Genomic DNA, 12913 nt, shown 5'->3' on the forward strand with positions numbered 1-12913 from the left:
TCACTGTGGCTTGGCTGATTTATAACACCATTTTTCATCTCATTTCATAGCTCATGTTTCCTCAAATTGAGAGAACACAGTTGCTGTCTAAAACGTGCTCTGTTTTGTGTAGTAATTTTCCCCCCAAAGCACACTCTCCGGCAGCAGCTGGGGTGAGCTGCTCCCGTAGAGGCCGGCTTCTCATTAATTCCCGTCCAAACAGGCCCATTCAGCTCGCAGCGCCGCCGACTCCTCCGTGCAACACTGGTCGACTGCTCCGGCTGTGGCATGACAGCTAAATCCGCGGTCACTGCCACAGAAGCAGGGTCTGAACTGTGCTGCAAACAGGGCAAAGTGCAGACGGACAGCCCTGAAACTCGCGGTGCACAGAGAACCAGGGCTCACTGTGACCACAATTAAGGCCCCGCGTCACCGACCCTGTGCATTTCCGCCCCCTTCCGATGCCCCGCGCCTGGTCTGGGGTGTTTCTCCTGCAGTGCGGCCGGCCGGAGACCTCTTCCTTTCTCCCTCCTTCCTGACCGCCGCTGCCTGTCAGGAAAGGTCATGATGCCCTCTGCCACCTCTACGGGAAGGCTCCCCAAATCACCAGGCGGCTCAGACAGGGAGAAGTGATGGTCTCAGCTGGGAGGGCCATGCCAGGCCTGGGGCTGTGTGTGGATGAAGATCCCTGTAAATCCCTGCAGAGAACTCCCTTGGATTCTTCGTAATCACTGGAAACCTGGATCGTTGCATGAGCCACACAGCGTGTGGAAGACAGACAGAGACAGAAACACTGGTGGGGAGTAGAGAGGCAGAGGTGTGGAGATGCCAGTCAGAGAGCTCCCGGAGCAGGAGGGGTGCGAGAGGCAGGAGCTCATGTAAGTACCTGCTGGACACCGAGGCCTTCAGGACCCACCATAGCCAACGAAAAGGGGCAGGGCGGGGCGGGGGAGTGGAGGGGATGACAGACAAGCAGTGGGAAGGGAAGCAAAGAAGAAGGAGAATCACGAGGGGCACTGCCGGCGCCCTGCGCTCCCTGCACTAGCCCAGCTTCCCAGTGGCACAGCGAGGCACAACCACAACACAGATTCCTCTGCTGATACTAAGTGGCTGCAGTTCACGGCCTCTGGCTATGTTAATTACCTGCAAGCAGGGTGGGTTTGCTCCTTCGTTTTCCGGAGCTTTCTGAAAGAAGCTTTTCCTCTGGGTGCCCTCACTAATAAGGAATCGAGATGCGTCAAAGCAGCCGGGAGCAGAGCGCTGAGGGCAGGACTCGGCAGTCCCTGCAGCCCGGTGGTCTTCACTGCCCGGGAAACACTCTGCGTTCCGGACCTGGCTCTCCTGGGAAACCTGGTACCAGTCCGGGCTCAAGTTCTCCCACAAGAAGGATCCATGGGCAGTTCCTGGAGACCCAAGGTGCTGCGGAGGGCTGGGCCCCAGCTGGCTCATGCCCCGTATCCCCACTCTCCCCGCTGAGGACTTGGTTCCACAGACCTAGTGTCCGTCCCCCAGTGTGTCCTTGCGGTCCCTGCCTCCAGAGAGCCTGCTCGGCTGGGGACCGAGGCCTCAGACACTGCTGCTGCTGCAGGTGAGCCCCCCTCCCGCCCCGCTCCCTGGATCCCTGCGAGGTCGGCTCCCCGAGCGCGCTCCATTTATTTCAGCTAATTTGACACAGTGGTAAGTGCGCCTCCCTCTCTTTGGAGAGAAGATGGCCCAAATTGGGCCGCAGCTTTCCTGCCCAGAGCAGCAGGCAGAGAGGCTGGGCCAGGGCGGGAGGGGCCGAGAATCAAGGGCAGCCCGGCTCCCCGGCCTGCGCTCAATTCTTGCACCTGCTGTTTGCCCACTGCCAGCCCCTCCAAGGAGCTGTGTCTATGAGGTTTTCAGAGCCCACTAGGAAGCAGGGCACACCGCGCGGGCACACACTGTCAACATGTCTGAGTTGTGGCTGGTCTGACAGCTGCTGAATTCGTCACACAGATAATTAGATCAACCGCTGGAGCAGAGAGCTCGACAGGCAGTGCCATTTAGAGACAGCTACACAGGGGCCTTGATCGTAATTGAAGGCACCATAGGGGGAGATTCTCACAGAAGTCCCACGCCAACTTCTTCCCTCTCTAGTAACTCAACATTTGACTGAGTGAATCACGTAACCTGCCCCATGTAGGGCCCGGGCCCCACTGCAAGGTCGAGGCCACCTGGCCCACAGCAGGGTCTTGCTCAGACAGGCCCTGGAGGGAAGCTTAGGAGGCTCCATGTCACCTCTTCCCGTCCTCTCTCCCGCTTCTTCCTCCTGTTCCCTCGATACCCTCAACGGCCCTCTGAACACAGAAAACCCAGCAAGTCCTTGGGGACAGGATCCTCTGTATGAACCCTTGCCTTGCTTTTCTGGGTGCTCTCATTCATGTCACAGAGGCTTCCAGTATGGCTTCCCCTGGAGAAGGCTGTCACGTGTCCTGATCAGCCTCTCACCATTGGTTTGTACACCCTTCCAAGAAATGAATGAAGTGCCAGCAACAAGCTAGGGTTACACAGATAAGAAAACCTGTGCTGGAGGAAGAAAGGTAATCTAACCAGAAGGTCTAATAGGTGGCGGGGCTGGCGGAGCCTCCACCTGTGGCGCCTGCATCCCATATAGGCACCAGTTCTAGTCCCAGCTGCTCCTCTTCCAATCCAGTTCTCTGCTGTCGCCCGGGAAGGCAGTAGAAGATGGCCCAAGTCGTAGGGCCCCTGCACCGACATGGGAGACTGGGAAGAAGCACCTGGCTCCTGACTCCTGGCTTCGGATTGGCGTAGCTCCGGCCGTAACGGCCATTTGGGGAGTGAACCAATGGAAGGAAGACCTTTCTCTCTGTCTCTCCCTCTGTAACTCTACCACTCAAATAAATAAATAAAAAAAAATCTTAAAAAAAAAAAAAAGAATAGGTGGCTACTGCTCTTGGTGGGAGTTCTAATGGCTTCGTGGTTAGCTTCTGGCTTACACAGGAAGTCCCCTGGGCCCAGCAGGTTCCCTTCAGAAGAATGAACCTGGACACACTGGCACACTGGGCCACAAACTCCTGGACAGGCCACAGGCTAACCTTCACAAGTCTAAGGTCAGCATGAGGTGGGGGTGGGGTGGTTTAGGGTAACCGAAGGTCAACAAACCACTGGGGGTAGAGCTTGGGCTTCCAGTGGAACCCTAGCTAGGTGATCTGCCTTATCACCCATCCAACCTCCCTGATTTCTCTCCCCTTACTGACTCTGCACCAGCAACCATTGTCTCCCTGTGGATCACCAAACATACCAGCCAAGCTCCAACATCCGGCTCTTCGCACCTGCTGAGTCTACCCGGGCACTTTCCTCCCAGATACCCAAACGCCTTGAACCTGACTTCCCAGCCTGCTCAGTGCCCTGCTCCAAGGACACCTCTCTGACGAGCGCTCTCACTGGCTTCCCTCCCTGCTTTACTGCTCTCCTGGGCGCCTGTCACCACCCAGCACTGGCACCTCCAGCTCTCTGCTCATCTCCGTGAGCCGGACTGCTATGCATTTGGTTCACTCCCACATGCTCAGTGCCCAGGACTGCACCTGCTGGATAAATGGAAGGGGTGACACAAGCGTGAGTGCACCATGGTCAAAGCTACACCTTGGGAAGCTCACTCTTGAAGCCAGTCAGAAAGTGGGTTTGGGAAAGTGTCTGACCAAGAGCTAGGTGAACATCTACGAGGTCAGAGAGGCCCATCAGGCCATTGATGAAGCTGATGGTGAGATAGATGCCTGGGGTGGCAGGAGACGCAGACGGAAATATGGAGGTGGGGTTGGAGGTGAAGACTCCATTGGGTCTTTGCCACGGCTGGAACCATGAGAAGTGTGGGATGGAGAGAGGAGTTAGAGAGGGCCCCTGGGGGATTCATGTGTGAGGAGCTGGTGGGGGGTGGGGTGCAGACCCTGGAAGCCTAAGGAGCAGGCATGCAGGAAGGGTAACAGGTGTGTCTGAGGAGGAAGCAGGAAGGCAGGACCAGAAAGCGTGAGACTCGGCATCCGGAAGGGTCCGGCAAGCAGCACGGTGACGGGGCAGAGCGGGCAGAGTGCAGGGAGCTGGGCAGGCAGAGACGGCCAGGTAAGGGAGGGCTTAAATGGCACCCAGAGCCACACTGTGACAGAAGTCGGCTTCTCTTAGCATTAGGATGAGAGAGGCTGAGCCTGTCGGGGCCCCAGCAGCCGAACAGTGCGTGGAGCAGGGAGGGAGAGACAAGGAGGAGGGGTGCAGACAACAGCAGGAAACAATGTGGGGGCTCAGAGGCTGCAGCTTGTTTCCTCGGTGAAATCAATGCAGTGTGAGACTGTCTCGGCTCAATAACTGATTAGCAATTTTTAATTACGGGGAGGTAATTAATTCAAGGAGGATGCAGCACACCATGCACGCTGCGCTGATAACACGCTTGCACATGTGCAGGGGCTCACGCTGGGGGCCTTCTCACACAAAGCCCACAGGAAACATTCAAAGAACACACGCATTTGTTTTAGGTCTTGTTTCTTGATTCTGGAGGCAGATACATCAAACCGGATAGCTGAGCTCCAAGGGATGCAGGACGAAGGCCAGTGTGGGGGGCTGGGAGTGGACGTGCAGCTCGGCCGGCTCCAGGCACGTGCAGATGCCAGCAGAATCAGGGCCAGGAGTGACCATAAACATTACTGCTAGTCCTTGAGGTCTTAGGGAGTCTCTGAATGAAGCAGCCTCTGCATGATGCCCTGGGGTAGGGATCCCAGGGGTTGGATCTGTTTTGCTCTTGTCCAGGAGGCCAGGGGCAGTACCCCGATCACACTGGCACCCTCACATTCTGATATAGCCTTGGTCCCCCGTGGACATTCAATACAAAGGCCACACCATGTCTGTGTTGCTCACGTGAAGGCTGGGAAGGAGCCAGGCATGGAGACTCCTTTGCGGGTTGAGAGGAGCAGCAACAACCTCTGGACAGAAGCATGGGTAGGGCTGGGCATGGCAGGGTGGCTGCACGAACAGGAGAGGGAGTCTGGAGAGAACGTGGGGTGGCTCTGAGAGTCAGATAGGCTGAGGGAGGCTTCTGCCTGCTTTTGACCCCAGGCTCCATGGGCAGCCTCTGGGAGCCCCCAAGTTTCCCACTGTTTCCTTGGAGGGCAGAAAGTACTCTGGTCTTCTTAGGTCCAGGGCCTCTGTGGTTTGAGATGCTGGAGCCAGCTTTCCCTAGAGACCACAGCTGGGTTTCCTGCTGATCTGCAGGGTGGGCAAGTCCAGGCCAGTGGCAGTGCCTGAGCCCCACCCCACGCCACGGCTCAGAGCCAAGGGTGAAGTGACTGCATGTGCCAGGGTCTTGGGATGCCACTGATAACAGCCCCAGAACTGAGGTGCCTTTGAAGGGCCAGCTGCTGCAGTGGAGCCTGGACCCTGGACTTGGCTATGCCTGTGACTGAGAGACCCTCCGCCCCGGGAAATGAGCAAGCTGCACCTGTCCCTGGCTTGGCACACAAACCTCCCCCCGACCCCCCAGCTTGCTCTGGTCCACTGTCTGCTTTTACTGCAGCTTTTCTCGTTGTGTCTCCCAGGACCTACCCTTAAATCCCTAGCTCTGCCCTGAGACTGTAGCCCTAGACAATCATCACACACACACACATGCATGCATGCACGCACGCGCGCACACACACACACACACACACACACCCTTCAGGGTCCATCTCAGACATCTGCTCTCCCCAGAGCTTTCTCTGAACATGTCCCTCCCACCCTGGGGCTGACACTCCCTGACAGACTCCCAGGACTCCCACGAGCCTGGGAAGCAGGGACACCTGGCTCTCCCCTGGCTTCTCTACTGCCTCCTAGAGGGGCTTAGTGACTCATGACCTCGCCATTCAAAGAGCCAAGATGGCCAGGGAGCATGAGCATCAAATCCTAGTTGTTCACTGAATGGACGTGGAGGACCACCGTTCTCCCCCCAGGCCCCCATTCACAGGAAGACTCAGCACGGCGACCTCAGCTCACAGACAACATCATCACACAGGCAGGCAGGGGGCTGATGACCTCTCACGTTTGCGACGGCAACATCACCACAGGTGCTGTTGGGATGGCTCCGAGCAGGGTGCCCACTAGGCGCCAGGCACTGCTCACTTCACACTCACCTTCCTCCACCAGCAGCTCCTTCACTATTTCCATTTTGCACAGCAAGTGAGCAAGACTCAGAGAGCGTGTGTCCTGCCCAAGGCGACACAACTGACTCACTGTCCCATCGACCTGGGCCTCTGTGGGCTCACTCAGACTCCAGCACCCCTTGCTGTAGGGAATGCTCTGGCAGAGCTCACCCCAACTCCCCAGCAGCGCCTGCCAACATTGCAGCCCTGCAGCAGGGCCTCACACATCCCAGGAACGGAATCCCCTGCTGACGGCCAGGCTGGGCCGGCACAGAGACTTTCCCTGGCAGGGCAGGGGGACTCAGGAATCCAGAAACACCCCCACTCCGGGGGGCGGGGCTACTCTAAGTTCCTAAGGCAACAGAGTCCATAGTAATAGCAACAGGGACAACGTAACAAGACAAAGGGCAGCTCTTCCTAAGCAAGATGCTGAGCTTTCAAGCCTGCTTAGTCACACTTGACAGACCCTGTCGTGTGTTCTACTTGCTCTCTACAGAAGTAAATCATTTCCTCTGCTTTCAGTAGCTTGGGAACTGCCGTCTGAGGCCACCAGAGCACCTGCAAACGCCACTCGGCCAGAGGTAGCCACCAGCCCGGCCCCGGGAGCGGAGACTCTCACTGGCTTCTCTCTCCCATGCCTTCCAGGTTTGCTCGGGTCATTCTATCACCCTGCACAAAACAGCCCGGCGTGGGGAGTGAGGGTGCAAAGGCAAGCCGCTCTTCCTGAGCGGCAGGAGAGACAGAGAAAAGACTCAGAAAAAGTCTGAGAAGTCGGGGCACCAACCAGCACGCAAGCAGGCACGCGGGGTCACACGACGGCTTCTGCAACACAAACTCCGTGGCAAGTTGATCGTCGGGCCGCCCCACGTCTTGGTGCCCGCTCTCGGCAGTGGGTGGCGCTGAGGACGCCGGACTCTAACTTAGCCACAGGAACAAAGAGGCGCGACGTTTCTCCCTCTCCTCTCCTTGCCCCTGACTTTTGGGGCCAAGACTCTTCTGACTGAGAGAGCTGGGATCAAAGCTGCAGACCGCAGCTCAGCAGCACGTTGGAGTTCAGCTGGATTTTTGTACGTGCTAATGAACCCTAAATGACAGAATATTTCATTCTGCATTCACCAGGAATCCCATTGCCATAGCAACCAGGATGTAATACCCGAAGTTTTCTTATAAAAGGGGCGAGCAGCGCAGCCTCCTCTTGCCGAGCTGTGTGGGCCAGTCCCCACCCCCACCCAGCGCTCTGCAGAAGCTCAGGCCCCACAGACACAGAGGCTCGGCCCAGCATGATCCACTTCCCCACCCCCTTTCCCTTGGGCTCCTCACACACCAGTGCCATAAGGATTGCCCTACTATTAGCTTCGGGGGCACACAGAGTCGCAGAGAATGAAGTCGTAACTTCGCTTCGTAAAGTCTGTTAGGAACAGAGAATGGCAGATGGATGGTTTCAGAAGTTTTGTTTGGGGAAGATGTCTTTAAGCTGCTGTCTTAGTGACTGACTCTCTGGAAAATTCGGGACACAGCTGATGACAAACTGCCACAGTGGGACTCAAGCTGGCAGTAAATACTCTGCTGCGATTGAGGGGCGGGGACCGGGGAGGGAGCTGGGCTTCACCTCCTCTTTTCTCCCCAAACCCCATTCCCCTGCCTCCCCAGCCCGGCCTCCACCACTGCTTTCTCCCTGTTGCCTGCTGGCGCCACGGTGAGTTCTGGTGAAAATGCAGAATTGCCCATGTGACAGTGCCCCCACTCCCGAGGGTGGGCCTGCCCTCCCACCCATCAGGCCTCTCTGGAGGAATGCCAGAAGAGGAGGCAGCCCGGCCCTCCTGACTGCTGGGACGGGGGCTGACCCCAGCACCAGGCTCTGGAGTTTTCTCAGGGAGCGCGGACCCAGGGCCAGGTCTGCGGAAGACAGACCCTGGCTCCAGCTGGGCCTGGGGGCTCACACTCAGTGCTTTCCTCGCCGACTTCCTCTCTACCTAAGCCATCCAGGCTCAGGAATACCCGCCTAGCCTCCAGGACAGAGTCCTTGTTCCCGTGTCTCTGTTCCAGGCCTGCGGCCACACTGGGTTGCAGCAACGCTGACAGCAGGCGTCAGGAACACCCAGCACTTGCAACCCGCCAGGCACTGAGCTCGCGGCCTTTCCACAGCACATTTTTCCCTACGTTTACCGAGCAGGCAGTGCTGCCGTCAGCCCCAAGATGCAGCTGATGCAGAGGCCCAGAGACAGGCACAGAGGCACCCAGGGCTGCACATCTGGGGAGTACCAGAGCCCAGACACAACCCAGGGCTTTCACGGAGCCACGGGCACTGCCCTCCCCCAGAGAGGGATCTTTGGGAGAGCAGCGCCTCCAACACGAGTGGGTGAAAATTTCCAGGTCCTGTGAAAAACCTAACGAATCAGAAGGATTCAGTGGACAAATTCAGTCAACCGGAAGCAGAAGTGACTGTCATCTGCTCAAGGCTGGCCCCTTCCCTCCCCAGCTCGCCCCATCCTCCCTCCCCAAGGCAGGTTTGGCGGGGTTGTTTCTGCCCCCACCCCCACCCCATGAAATGAGAAACACTGTTAGAGAAACAGCCAGTGGTGAGGGGCGCGGTGCACAGTCTGATGCCAAAATAAAACCTTCAGAAAGATGCAATTTGGGGCAGATTGGAAACCAGAGAATGGAACATCAGTCTCTGAAATTCAACACGGCCAATAAAGCTGGAGCAACGGGGGAGCGTCAGGAGCGGCAGTGTGCACAGCGCTGAGGAGCGGGCAGGTGCGCCCCCAGCCCAGGGCTGTTGCTTCCCCCACACCTTGGCCTCGCTCCCATCATGCGTCTCACGCTTTCGAAAGCACCTCAGTGTCAGTGACCCGAGCTCAGCCATCAAAGTGCCCAGCACTACCGCCTTGGAGGCTAAACGTGCCTTTCCGGAGCCTGCCTGCTCCAGCACCCGGTGCTGCCACTGCCTCTGCATCAGGGTGGGAGGGCAGCCCGTGCATGGGGGCAGGTGGCCTGGGCTCCCTGCCTTGGCTGGGAGCACCGCCACACACACGTGAGTCACATGTCACACCAGCCTCAGGTGACGGGGAGGCAGCAGCTCTGCCCTTGCGCTCGGAGCCCAGCCCCCCGCGGTGCACACCGCACAGAAGACCTTGTGCGCCAGCATCACAGGCACAGGCAGGTCTCCATCCTGAGCCTTCCCCTCCTTCCCTGCCCCACCCCAGCAGGTCTCCGACTTCACTTCCCATGCCCCCAGCTCGGTCTTTATGGACCTGCACCCAGCTGCCCACGTTCCACCAGTGCCTTCTACACGTTCCCCAACTTCCCCACGAGGGGCTGTGCTGTTGAAGGGCAACCACTGCTTCTACGGAGCGTGGGGTGCATGACCTGTGGGGGCCACCCCGCCCAGGGATGCACATTCTAACTCTATACCCCCAAGCTTCCGTGAGCCATGAAGCATCTGAGTGTGAGAAGCCCTGGGCTGGGTGCAGAGACCTGATGGGTTCGGGTGATAGCCCCCGTGCCTGCCTGCGGCTCTTCCCAATGTGGGAGCGGGCGCCGCCCTCCTCTCCCCACCAGCACGAGTACAAAGCCTGAGCCCTTCGGCACCAGTGCCTCAGACACTTCCTCATGGCCACAGGGCTGCCTGCCCTGTTCACAGGTGTTCGGAACAGGAAAGGCGTGCAATACTTTCCCATCTGCAACAGCTCCAGGCCATGCGGACATCACTGTGCTAGCCCCATGCACGACAGCACAGCCTCCTGGCTCGGGGGCCCTGTCTGAGGGATAAACAAGTTTCCTATTGCCACCGGGCAAGGGCCCCGCCCATGAGGAGAGCTGGGTGACAACTGGCCATCTGGTCCCTAATGGACACACGTGCTGCACCTGCCTCAGCTGTGCCTCCCTGGATTCTGCTCTCCAAGGAGCCTCCTCTGAGGGCAGGGCACTCTGGAGTGCAGACATGGTCACACGTTACTGAAACGCCACTGCTGCCACTTTGCACCGGCATGGCCGTTTTCCGTCTTTACTTCCTTTATCCACCTAACCTGTTGACTCAGCACAGGCTCACTTGTCAACGCACATGAAGACATGGACCCCAGAGCCCAGAAGGGCTACCTTGGAGTAGCCTCCAAGGGGCCAGGCCTACCTTGGAGGAAGCAGTTCTTGCTGTGGGTGACGGACAGCCTCTTCCCCAGCAGGCAGGCTGCGCGGTGGAGCTCACAGTGGTTCTCGTAAAACCTGCCGTCGGAGCCGCACACGGGCACGTAGCTGGGCCTGCACACCTCCAGGCAGCGGCATTCAGGCTCCCTGTTGGCCCCGCTGAGCACGCATCGGCTGCCGCGGCTGCAAAACTTCTTCCCGCAGGAGGCCAGTGGTCCATTGTGGCCAGGAAGCCCTGCCAAGCACAAACACAGAGTGTCAGTCACCAGCATGGTGCAGGGGGTGGCAGGCAGTGGGCATGGGCTGCCTGTGAAGACAAGGCTAGCCACGGTGGGGCCTGGGGGCCTGGGGTGCCCGACAGGCTTTGGGCATGAGGGCTTGGATAAGCTCTTGTTGCCATGTGAAAATGAGGACACTCAGCCATTCTACGCTCACCACGAAGTGCCTTACAGAGCAGAACAAAGCCTGTGCCCACGCGTCCAGGCCCCGAGACAACAGCCTGACTACACACCTACTGAAACCGATGATTTAAAAAAAAAATGGTTCCCCCGCCTTCTCTCCCTCCCTCTTTTCTTTCATTATGTGATGCCTCTGACCCAGGCTGTGTGCTAGGAACCATAGGAGCCCCCGAAAGGAACAAGCCATGACCTTGCCTCTCTCTGTCATTCTGTTAAGGGATGACACACATGCACACATAACTTAGATCTGAAAGTGACAAAGACCACAGAGAACATCAGGCAATGAGCTATGGGAGCCCAGGGAGGGCAGCATGGACCCCCGGGACTGAGAGAACCAGGGCTCTCCCTGGGTCACAGCAGGTGCAAGCCAGAGCTCCCCTGGCCCATGTGCCTCATGGGAATGGAAGTTCTGCACAAGAGTGAGAGGAAGAGAGGAGGCAAGAGGTGGTTCTAAGGAGACTTAGCCAAGCAGAGGAACTCAGGTGGGTATCAGAGACAGTGGGGAGCAAGCGTAGGGTCACGAGAGGAACTGTGGCTTAAGAAGAAAGTGGGACCCTAAGTGTTCAGGATAGGGCTGGGGAGACAGGTGAGTGCTGCTGTCTGGGAACACGTGATTCTCTGTAGCACAGATGGTCAGCCTGCGTCCATGGCCCTGGCCTTTCTAGCACTGCATTGTAGCCATGGGCAAGAAGGCTGAGATGCTGGGGTGTCCCCTGATCTCAGCACACACCTCAGTGACCTCAGGCAGCGGTGTTCAGAGCTCATACGTCACAGAGCTGGTGGCTTCTTTCCACAAGAGCACACTTAAGTGAACGGTCAGCCAGGCTTCCACAACCGACGCTGTATTCTACTCTATCAGGGTTCCACAGACCAAACAACTGTCACGCATCGTCAAAGGCAGGAGTTGGAAATTACAAAGGGATATTAAGATACAAATCATTAGAACATGCATGCAGATATGATGGCCACAGCAGTCTCTGCTTTAATTAAATCTTCAAAACACTCAGCACGACAGAACGGCCCAGTAGTGAAGACTCGGCTCCTACCCCGTGGGATTACAATATCTAAGGAAGAAAAGGATGGCTCTTCTCTTGTTTCCAGTAAAGTCTGCATTTCATCATCATAGATTTGAAAGGACAAAAAATCATCTATTGGCAGATTAACAACTTGATTCAATAACTCATTTACATTCTCCTAGATTTGTCAAGCTAGGAAATATTGACTTTTCTGGAATCATAATAAACCAGGAGGTCAAAACCTCTTTGCAGCACATAACAGTGCAGGCCCTTAGAAGACCACGCTGCCTTCCTTCACCTACTCTGCTAATTCATGTGTCACTGCCGGTGTGGCCAAGGCCGGTGGCATCCCTCAGCCACTCTGCTTCTGCAGAGCAGTGGGAGGCAGCTGCTTGGCAGGCAAGGCTCTGGACTGAGGCCAGACCGAGGCCCTACTTGCCGAGTTTATGGTTCCTTTGCCACCACGTGTGTTTGATCAGCACGATTCTCCTGGGTTGCTGGAAAATTGTTACCTGATAAAGTGCTGGCGGCTATCAGAAGAAGCTAATACGGCTCTAAAAATACCAGCCTTTGTTTCTCTCCCCAGACAGGGCCAGGACACACAACAATGCTGCTGGATCACTGTTTAATAAACTTCTCCATGCAGCTGGCTGGCAACCAAGTCCCTGCCCCGTTTTGAAGACACAGAGCCTGTCCCTGAGCCCCCAGCTTCTCAGAGCCTGCTCCGTGTCTTTTGCTCGGGCTGTGCTGTCCCGCCCCTCAACCTCAGCTCCCCTAACCTGGCTAAATCAGCTCCAGCTCACCTTTGGGGTCTACTTCCTAGGAGGCATTCACTGCTCGCTCCAGCCCGAGTGTCCTCTCTCTCAATCCCCACGCTCTGCCCCAGACACAGGCCTCAGGAAGCCCAGAGCTGTTGGCCCTTTGTCCTCGGGTGACACCAGGACACTCAGGTTTAGCAGACATCCCCGTCTCCTCCAATGGGGTTGGAGGCAAAAGGAGGTTGGAGGTGGCGCTTCTGTGTTAAAGGGAACCAGGCTCCTGTGAAGAAGGCACTTGAGAGACCATCTTACCTGGGCAGTCATGCCAAAGCCAGCTCACTCAGGACAAGGGAGAACCCACTGCGGCCGACCCTCTCCTCTGAGGCATCTCCAGGTGCAGAAAGTGGGCACTCCCTCTG

At 57.3% G+C, this 12913-nt stretch overlaps 1 protein-coding gene across 3 annotated transcripts in view; it reads right to left on the reverse strand.

The window, feature by feature from the left end:
- The window catches only part of FSTL4 (follistatin like 4), a 360281-nt gene that overhangs the window by 163602 nt on the left and 183766 nt on the right, over nucleotides 1-12913 (reverse strand). For all 3 annotated transcript variants that reach the window (XM_051844203.3, XM_051844201.3, XM_051844205.3), the window contains one exon: nucleotides 10249-10497. In XM_051844203.3, coding sequence (XP_051700163.3) covers nucleotides 10249-10497 — 249 coding nt within the window. The remainder of the gene's footprint in view (nucleotides 1-10248; nucleotides 10498-12913) is intronic.

The sequence above is a fragment of the Oryctolagus cuniculus genome, chromosome 6 (genome assembly GCF_051225735.1).
Source record: "Oryctolagus cuniculus isolate XC-2025 breed Fujian yellow rabbit chromosome 6, ASM5122573v1, whole genome shotgun sequence".
In the NCBI taxonomy this organism is placed as follows: Eukaryota; Metazoa; Chordata; class Mammalia; order Lagomorpha; family Leporidae; genus Oryctolagus; species Oryctolagus cuniculus.